Raw genomic sequence first — 10,744 nt, 5'->3', positions numbered from 1 at the left:
TCATATTGTTGTTTCTGGATTCAAAATTCACGTAAGTAAATGATTAATGTGAATGTCGTTCATGTTTTATTCTAAATTCCCGGTGCGTTTAACGACGAAATCGTACGTTCACGTTCCTATGCGAGTGAAATTTCTTTGCGGTTACTCGTTTTCGAAGATTCGATCTAACAAGGGAGGTGCCCCAGGTGACATGCACCGATTTAAATGATTTTTGCACCATTGGATAGAGGACATCGAACATAGTCCACCACAAAATTTTCAGCTGCTGAAGTTGATATTTCGATTTTTCAGAGCAATTTTTCGATTTTTACAAAGCAATTTTGGAAAATGGGCCAAAAATGGTCGGCGGAGGTCGCATACCGAAACCTTTGATATTATTTGGGCATTTCAATACTTATGATAAGACTAGCCCACGGTGAAATTTTCAGCTGCTGAAGTTGATATTTGAGCCCTCCAGGGCAATTTTTTGATTTTCACATTGCAATTTTGAAAAATTGACCAAAAATAGTCGGCGGAGGTCGCATACCGAAACCTTCGATATTATTTGGGCATTTCAATACATATGATGAGACTAGCCCACGGTGAAATTTTCAGCTGCTGAAGTTGATATTTGAGCCTTCCAGGGCGATTTTTTGATTTTCACATTGCAATTTTGAAAAATTGGCCAAAAATAGTCGGCGGAGGTCACATACCGAAACCTTCGATATTATTTGGGCATTTCAATACATATGATGAGACTAGCCCACGGTGAAATTTTCAGCTGCTGAAGTTGATATTTGAGCCCTCCAGGGCGATTTTTCTATTTTCACATGGCAATTCTGAAAAATTGGCCAAAAATGGTCGGCGGAGGTCGCATACCGAAACCTCCCATAATATTTGGGTATTTCAATACATATGATGAGACTAGCCCACGGTGAAATTTTCAGCTGCTGAAGTTGATATTTGACCCTTCCAGGGCGATTTTTCTATTTTCACAATTGCTATGTGAAAATCGAAAAATTGCTCTGAAAAATCAAAATATCAACTTCAGCAGCTGAAAATTTTGTGGTAGACTATGTTCGATGTCCTCTATCCAATGGTGCAAGAATCATTAAAATCGGTTCATGTCACCTGGGGCACCTCCCTTGTAAGCCTAATTCTAACGTTTTTTTTTTTCTGATATCGTTTTGTTTCTGGATTCAATAAAATTCACGTAAATGATTAATATTCGCGTTGCTGTATCTATCTGTGTCATTTTCTGGTTCGTTAACGTACTCGTATAATTTCCTCACGAGTCCTTTGGAGTTCCGGTGTGTTGTCAGCAAAATTGTCCGTTAATCTTACTTGAGTGAAATTTCGTCGTCTTTCGTCGTTTTTTAAAGAAATTCCCTACGGTTCTTTTCCCATTTTTTTTTTGAAAAATCGCGAGTAGTTTCTTAATTTCAAATTATTGATCACAACCACTTTTTGTATTTCTGTATCGACTCGACGAAGATGTACCGCGATCGCTCTCCGGTCTCCGCCCTCCTAGACTAGTCAAGTCAGTAGGATATTATTGCTATGTGATAATACTCGTACGTATTTACGGCGAACTGGGTCTGCAATTTATTTTACATCAATTTATTCGTTATTTTTCGAAACGATTCATATTTACGGCAAACCTGATAGGCAACTTATTTTACATGATTTTTTTGATTTTTTACGAACAATATTTCATAATTATTTACTAAATTATTTTTCATGATTCGTGAGCTTTTTTATAGCATTGATCCGAAGATCAGCAATTGTAACTTTGCAATAATTGCATTTTTCACCAGTTTTTTAACGAATGGAAATGAACGATATGGTTTTATCTTCCAATTTCTCATGCGTATTTTACGTTTACGTAGTACGTAATATGTACCTATCTGTATTTTTTGGTAGAATTGAAATTCATATTAATTAGAAATTTACGTATTATTTGTTTAATTGGCAGATATTTGATTTGCACGCTGCCAAAGATGCTCGATTTCCAGCAGCATGAACGAGTCGTACTTAATGGAAAGAAAACTCTGCAAAATATTATTGAAATAGTTTGCATATTGTCATAATGAGTCTCTTGCTACGTAGACTATGTTTCATAGATCGTATATTGACAACTTAAGAAATCAAGGTAAAAATTAAAATGAATAGGTAGATGTATTTACTTCGTGAAAATGTTAATTTACCTACCTAATTTGAAAATGTATTTTGTAATTTATTCTGGTTTGTCGTGTCCACATTATGTATCTAAACCTACGAAATGCATAGTATGTTAACTAATTTGTAAGGAGTATCCGGATACTTGAGTAGATTTTTAAGCAGTGGGTTAAGTATAGGTAATGATCGTACATATCTGAGTATTTGTAAGTACCTGTCAATTATCGTTGTATTTGCGATTGCATTCGTTGTTTCTCATGTCATGTTTATTGTATAATTGCATATTGTTAATTGTTATAAGTACTAATGTTTTTTTTTTTGACAGCATAATAATTATGAAGATTCGTAGATCAAAGATCAAGTAGATCTATTGATGGCGAAAAGGTAAGTGAATATTGAGTTACTTTTGAAAATACGCGTTTATTTTATGAAAATTGATTGAAAACGTTTAATGAACGGTTATACCCTACTTTTTTTGATATTGAAATATTGTGGATGTGGATATTGAGCCTCTGATGAAATATTTTTTACAATCTTCAAATCGTTTCCAAAATTGTTTCTTGATGAGGAGATATCAGAAGGCAAGATTTTAATTATAAATCATTTTGATGTGATCGAAATCAGAAATTTTGAGCCAGACTTTCCAGCTGAGCCCTGCGTATTTACGTTTATTTCCATATTTTAAGCTAGTTTACGACATTTCAACTGCAATCTTCACGATAAATTCATTATGGATTAGAAATGAGGCAATGAAAAATATTATCATTGGAATAGATTAACATGAAGGTTACTGTGCAAGTATGTAGAAGAATTATTATCAAACGTATGTACGTATAGGTAAGTCAATTCTAAATTAATACACAGAATCTGCATGAAAAGGTGGATAAATTTTAGTGAGTAGGTACTAAAATAAGTCAACAGTTTTGATTTTCCTATTTCTGTTTTTTTTTTCAAGTCACCCGCAAAATAAGGCTTTATTGGGTCATTTGAAAAATCTAATAATATTAGATTTCGGATGTTTTGAAAATTGAAATTTCCTATTTCCAAGGGTTTCATTATTCAGATAAAATTATGAACCCTTTTTTTTTGACAATTAATTCGATTATTCAGATAAAATTATGAACCCTTTTTTTTGTTTGACAATTAATTCGAAGGTTTTGATTTCCGAGTTCATTCTTATTTGGCGATGTGGTTCCAAAAATTCAAAAATTAAGGCACTTTCTTTCTCTTCCTGATTTTTCAGGGCACCCCTCCCACCCCCTTTGATATAGGAATCTGTAATTGAGTAATTGGAATGAAATTTGGTGGTTGAAATTATGAAAGAGACCATATACTCCATTTCCCGCTTTCAATTCAATTTCCAGATGTTGAAGACTATAAAGTTGATTTTTCAATTTTTAAATTCGTAACAATAACACATTCGAATTCGTGCCTCGTGGAACTCGTCCCTAGCAGAAACATAATTTCATGACAATATTATGGAAATAGGAAAACTTGTATATTTTTTCAAAAATTTATTTTGAGAAGTTCGAAAAAAAATTTTCAAATCACCAGCAGCCTTTTTCGGCGCTTTTCAAGATTTGGATTTCAAATCGCCAAATCTGGAAGCACTGATTTTTGATTGCGCTGCCTCAGAAAGCAACACTGATTTTGTTTTTTTTTTAATTAGCTTTGTTCTTTTCGCATTTACTTTTTACACACTAATCGTTAGCCGCCGCAAAATTGGATTTTACTCCGACCAATGAAAACGTGTTTTACGTTTCTGTAACCTCCCACTGAAATTGTGATAACACTGTTGTGAGTGTTGTGTGTTATTTTTGTAAGTTTCAATTTTCAATTTTAGAATTGCGAAAAAAAGGAGAGTGAAATAAAATATGCACTCGTTGAATATCGTCCATAACAGATTCACGAACTCCTTCGATGAATATTATTTAGTTAACTATCAACATTTTCTGAGCTAATTTACTTATTTTGTTTTTACACAGTAGTGAGTAGACTGATTTCCTGGTCTAGAAAGGAGAATACGTATTATTAATTAGAAATTTTGAGAACTATTTACTTCTGAAAAACTAAGTACTCGTATCTACTACTTTAGATGAGGAGAAAAAACAAAATGAAATAAGTAATGAGAAGAAAAATAATAAGAGAGTGAGAATACATATCATTTTTTAGCATACACTCTTCGGCATTTTGAAAAGTCAATTCATTCTTTCTAATCTAATCGATTTCTAGATCAGAGTGATCAACTGATCATTCGTATTTGTATAATGTACCTCGATCAAAATTTATTCTTTTCAGATTGAAGAATTAAGTAGGTACCTATATCGTGAAAATTTTTGCAATGAGTTGCAATATCGCGAGCAAGATTTGCATACAGTTATTATAAGAAATGAAATGACATGATTGCATAGGTACTGCATAGAAAAATTACTCATTAGTCATTTGTAATGAATAATAATTGAAACAATTAATAAATTAATATCACAGGAAATAGCGAAATTAGACAGTATGAATCCATTTTCAAGTAAAAATTGTAAGTCTGTTAACATGATTATCCTTATGTGTGTGGGAATGCGTTTTCATTGGTCGGAGTAAAATCCAATTTTGCGGCGGCTAACGATTAGTTTTTTACACTAGTGTAGCTTGGTGTATTACACTGGAGTAGGTGGTGTACTCCACTCATGCACCACTCACACCAGTGTATGAGGTGGTGTAACATTTATTTGGTGATGTTTTTTTCATCCCATTTTTGTTATCATCATCACTTCCGATAGTTCGTAAATAGAATGAAATAAGCTTTTTTACAATTTCACTCTCCATTTACAACTTTTCTTCAATAAATTAATTCACATTTGAACGCAAACGCAAACAATTATCATCAACAATCAATTCAATTTCAGTGTGCATGGTGTACACCATCTACTCCTCCTCCAGAGCAGGAGTAGATGGTGTATGCACCAACTACACCAATGCATTACACCAGAGTACACCCGACTGAATAGAACACAAACTTGCCTGCACTAGTGTAAAAAAAAAATGAAAAGAACAAAAATCCTACACTTTCTACACCAGTGTACACTAGTGCAGTAAATTTGTGCGAAAAGAACAAAGCTTACGACAATGAGTTCTTATCAAAAATTCAAAATCGTGGTATCGATTTTTTTGCTTTTCACTTTTCTGTAAAAAAATTCAATCCAGCAGTTGATGCATTTTTCATTTTTAATAATGCAATGGAAACCATACCTCAGTAAGACCAGATCAATCATCCCTCGCTCGACCCTGTTATCAATTTATTCGGATTGAGCGTTTCAGTTTATACCATAAGCCATAAGGTACGTCATTCATATAACTCATTTTAACCAAAATGTTCGATCTGAGATCTTTCAATTCCAATATTCCATGGTTTTGAAACACTTTATAGTATAATAATGATAAAATTGATTTTCAGAAATCTGCTTAATGGGTGCTGGTTTATCTGACCAAGATTATTTTCGTCATCAGGATCGTACTTCAAGTCAACGTTGGCACCAGCACCAAGCACTTACAGCGAGTCCCATGGCACCTATCGATGTATCAGATTTACGAGAAACAGCCGCTGTCAATATTGCTATCGCTTTGTGGAACCATGTCAACATTCCAGTTGCATTATTCGAAGCAAGTCCCAACACCCTAGCAGCGTACTACGAGGTACAAGATGCAGGAGTTGATTTAGCTACGTTTAAATGGGATCGTGTCATTTCCAAAGTATGTAAATTGGCCGATAAATTACCAATTCCTAATTCTGTAGCGAAATATATCGAAAAAGTAATCGGTACAATGGGTGATCGTGTAGACGAATGGGTTTCCTATCACAATCGAACTGTGTTTTTCGAAGCTGACAAAGCTGATCATTTATATTACCACGTACCGTACTTCGCTTGGTATTCTGATGGAACAATTGATAACGAACAAACTGCTCGAAATTTATTATCGTCTCTCAGATTGAGCTTCGTTGAAAAATACAAACTGCTGTGTACTTATTGCCTAAAAGACGAAATGGAAGAGATGATACCGCAGTTGTTGTCGAATAACGTGCGAGAAGTAGTGGCATTTACTTCGTATCCGTTGATTTATTATTGGGATCGCTATTTTCGAAACCAACTTAGCACTATTCCAGTCCCTAGAAACACATCTATCGATAGTTTCATGTTTCGTCATACAGCTGTTGATAATTGGCCGGCTAAGAAATACTTTTTTAATCGTTTGAGTTCCGAAGAGAAAATACAAAATGCTATTCAATTGATCGATACTCGAGGTGTAGAATATCAGCGATTGATGTTTACACAATTGAGCGAATTCGAACGAATGCAAGTGTATATGCAGAGAGCAGAGAAAATCGTAACGAATTATATGAGTGCAGTCTCAGACTGTAGGCACATTCTATCGGCGTGGTTCGAGATGCGTTTTTTGATTTCCGCCGAACAATTTTCGTCGCTGTTTCACACTTTGTTGAAATCGTATCATCCTCCGATCCCTCCGCACTTGCTTCACTTGGTGTTTGCTAAGCGTATGTCTGTTCATAATGAAAACCTTCAACGTGTTCTTAAAGAAATATGGATAAGCGCTGGCGATGATTTTAGAAATCACCTCATCGGATACAACGATTACGAGATCATCAGTAGAATGTTCCAACTTCGTATGAAAAATACCGATATTAATGATCTTCTGTTTACAATACTGTCGAACGTAAGCCCTTACCATAAAAAGAAGATTATTAATCTACCGTTCTTCGATTCGTATTGCGATAGATTACTCTCCGGCGAGGATGTTCAAGAGTTTAATCGTTTATTGAACGTGTTTCTTCCTGCCGCTGTCGACCAAAATTCAGTCCAGTTCAAAGAAGATGTTGTTCTTCGTTCGGCGTATGTTAGAAGCCAGTGCTTAATATTTTATTCAACGGGTCGCGTGGATCATGTGAATAAATGGCTGACTAAACTGTTGCCGACGACGCACTCAGCTGTTTTACTCGAGTTCAAAAAAAATCTACTCTTGTCATCCGAAGGTATCAACGAATGCGTTGATAATGGTATTTTAAATCTCAACAAATGTAAACTGAACGCTGTTATGGTAGATCTAGATAGTTTTCTGAGTAAAGACCTGATCGCCGAATTCAAAAGAAAACTAGTTTTTTCATCTTCAGCTATCAAAGTGTTTCGAGGATGGGTGATTAATAACAAGATTGCTGATGTGAAATATTTCATCGAAAATTGCTTGGTATCTGACGAAGATAAAAAAGTGTTGAAGAGACGACTTCTAACTGTTGATGATTATACTTCTTGTACGGTTACCCTGTTCTCCAGGTGCAACCGCGAATGGATACAGAATTTTTTCGAATGGTGCTTAGAAGACGATAATGGTGCGCGAGAATTCAAATCGACGTTACCTGTAGATGACATATTTAACGAACTATTGAAACGAGCTATTTTTTCGAATTACGATCGTCGATTATCGAAATGCAGATTCCAACCACCTGGGTCATTTGATACTGAAATCGAACCGCTGAATCATTTTCTGAATTGGTATTTCAATTCGTACGATGAAGTAAAAAAGTACAAATTACGGAGGATTAATTCTTACAGAAGTGAAAATGAACGCGGCGTAATCAAAACTCTGTTGAGAAAAAAAGACCATTATTATTTTCGAATCACGTTGGCGTGGTTTCTTGACAACGACCGAAAATAAAAATAGAAATTCAGAAGTATCCAAAACTGTTGAATTAGATACCTAAGACTACAGACTGATTATTATTCAGTTATTGTGATTAATCAGTTAGTATTATGTTTTGATGTGAACTCGTTTATTTTTCTTCTGTTTGTATTTCATAATTGGTTAAGTACATAGTACATTAAGTAAGTACATATAAGTGATTTTTGAAGACTCGTTCTCCTATTCTTACTAATTAATGTAGGTAAGTGTTTTCAAACCTACTTATTTATTGGTGCTTGGAGAATAATTTTTACATTTTCATTGTATTACCTTATTTTTGAGAAACACCCTATGATTTCTGTTATTGAAAACCTATATTTTGTTAAGCCATTTTTCCGGTGACTGTTTTGTATTCGCATTAGTTCTGAATATTTTTGAAAATGTAATGAAAAATATGAAACAATATTGTTTGTCTTTTTGCGAGTGATAAAATGATGATCTGATTTGATTCATGTTTTAAATTCGCTGAGCTCGATGATTGAATTTACGTATTTGCTTTTTCACAACAGTAACGGTCTAAACTAGGAAGAGTTCATCGTCTCAGTTTCTTGTGGTACAGAATTTTTCAAAGATGGATTGATTACCTTGCGGTATGCTAGCTACTTTTGTGAGTTTTGTGAAGCTTTTTTGATTTATAGGCAATGACCTTGCAACCAGTCAAAAAAGTTACAATTTTAGAAGAAATTTAAAAAGGTATTTGTTCGAAGAAAATTTTTTTCAAGAATTAATAGGTAAAAAATGTTGAAATTTTGTGAGGAATTCGAATACCTACTTCGACAATAATTCTGTTTGATAACTTGATAAGCATTCTTGAAGAATTTTCATCTCAAAATAATGTTATGATTTTTATAATTTTTAAAAAAATTATCACCTGTCAAAAAGGGTCAACATTTTGACAAAAAATCAAGAATTTTCATCGTAAATTTTTTGAGCATTTTCTGGTCGGAGGGCCCGCATGAGGATCACTTGCACCCCCCTGCCGATCCTCCGGGACAACTTTTTTTTAAGGGGGAGTTCTAAGGAACATTTCTAGCCTTTGTTCTCGAAAAAAAGTGGCCCTACTTACAAAATGGCGGCCATTTTGATTGACAGGTCAGCCGAAATCGCAGATTTTGCGTTCCAACATAGGACTAGCATAAAAAATTTTAAACCTTACAAAGGTAGATCAAAAGAGCAGGGAAAAATTTCAAGTGCCAAAGTGCCTTTTTCGATTTTTGGTGAATTTTCAAAAATCAAATTTTGGCCAAAATGGAGAAAAAAATCAAAATTTTACCAAATTGACCTAGAAAGCTGAAATTTGGGATATACGCTATTTCCGACCTGTCAAAAGTCGATTGGAAACTGTTTCAAACCGTTTTGAGAAGTTCTGGAGTCACCAGTAGATTTTTGAAACTCGAAATTCCAACAAAATTTTCATAAAATGGAGTTGGAAAGCCGAAATTAATTCTGCAAACTAATTTCAATACGCTATGAAGTCGACCGCAGGTGAATTTCAAGTTGTTTTGGAGCCTCAAGCAATTTTTTGAAAGTTACTGGAGCCTCCAGTAAATGTTTGAAACTTGAAATTTCCTCAAAATGGAGATGGAAAGCTGAAATTAACTATGCACTTCAATTTTAACACCCTCTGAAGACGACTTCAGGTGGGTTCAAGTAATTTTGGAACCTCCAGTGACTTTTTGAAAGGTTTCATGGCGTTTTTAGCAGAATTGAAATTTTCCAAAAAGTAGCTGGAACCTTGAACCTTCAAAACCACTTGAAACCCCATTTGATGAAATTTTGGGGAAATTTCAAGTTTCAAAAATCTATTGGAGGCTCCAGTAATTTTTAAAAAATCGCTGGAGGCTCCAAAATGACTTGAACCCACCTGCAGTCGACTTCATAGCGTATTGAAATTAGTTTGCAGAATTAATTTCGTCTTTCCAACTCCATTTGATGGAATTTTGTGGGAATTTCGAGCTTCAAAAATCTACTGGAGGCTCAAGTAATTTTCAAAAAATCCCTGGAGGTTCCAAAATGACTTTAAACCACCTGCAATCGTCTTCAGAGGGTGTTAAAATTGAAGTGCAGAGTAAATTTCGGCTTTCCGTCTCCGTTCGATGAAATTTTGGAAAAATTTCTAGTTTCAAAAATCTGCTGAAGGCTCCAGAACTGCTCAAAACGGTTTGAAACAATTTCCAATCGATTTGGCAGGTCGAAAATAGGGTATATCTCAAATTTCAGCTTTCTACTTCAATTTGGTAAAATTTTAATTTTTTCTCACATTTTGGCTAAAATTTGATTTTTAAAAATTCACCAAAAATCGAAAAAGGCACTTTAGCTCTTGAAATTTTTACATGTGATGAATTTTTGCATGCTCTTTCGATCTACCTTTGTACGGTTTAAAAATTTTTATGGTACCTAGTCTTATGTTGGAACGCAAAATCTTCGATTCTGACTGACCTGTCAATTAAAATGGTCGCCGTTTTGTAAGTAGGGTCACTTTTTATTTTGAGGACAAGGGCTAGAAATTTTCCTTAGGACTTCCCCTTTAAGAAAAAAAGTTGTCCCGGAGGATCGGCAAGGGGGTGCAAGTGATCCTTATGCGGACCCCCGACTATTAAATTGATTGAATTTTGGAATCTATCGAAGAAGGAATGCGGCCAATCAGAAGAGAAGATCAATCATTTCGGAATTTCACTAATTTATGAAACATTTCCGAGACAGAAAATAATAAGTAAGTAAGCAGTACTCAAATTTCCAAAAATGAAGATTAACTAAAACTCGAAAAAATAAATCACGATTAATAAGATTTGATCACTATAAGGATTAATAAATTATCTGTGCTGATTTCCCGACATTTAAA

At 34.4% G+C, this 10,744-nt stretch overlaps 1 protein-coding gene across 1 annotated transcript; it reads left to right on the top strand.

Annotated features, from left to right (window-relative positions):
• The first annotated feature begins 3,859 nt into the window (after positions 1–3,859).
• On the top strand, positions 3,860–8,307 carry LOC135849065 (uncharacterized). Its single transcript, XM_065369219.1, has 2 exons — positions 3,860–5,489; positions 5,606–8,307. Exon 2 carries the CDS (start codon positions 5,617–5,619, stop codon positions 7,876–7,878), a length of 2,262 nt encoding a protein of 753 aa, XP_065225291.1. The 5' UTR covers positions 3,860–5,489; positions 5,606–5,616; the 3' UTR covers positions 7,879–8,307.
• Positions 8,308–10,744: the final 2,437 nt, after the last annotated feature.

The sequence above is a fragment of the Planococcus citri genome, chromosome 1, assembly GCF_950023065.1.
Source record: "Planococcus citri chromosome 1, ihPlaCitr1.1, whole genome shotgun sequence".
NCBI classification, from domain to species: Eukaryota; Metazoa; Arthropoda; class Insecta; order Hemiptera; family Pseudococcidae; genus Planococcus; species Planococcus citri.
This window is presented reverse-complemented; position numbering and strand designations above follow the sequence as displayed.

What these genes read in the sequence shown, in the direction of transcription:
- LOC135849065 (XM_065369219.1), top strand. Translation starts at nt 5,617, where the DNA reads ATGGGTGCTGGTTTATCTGACCAAGATTATTTTCGTCATCAGGATCGT.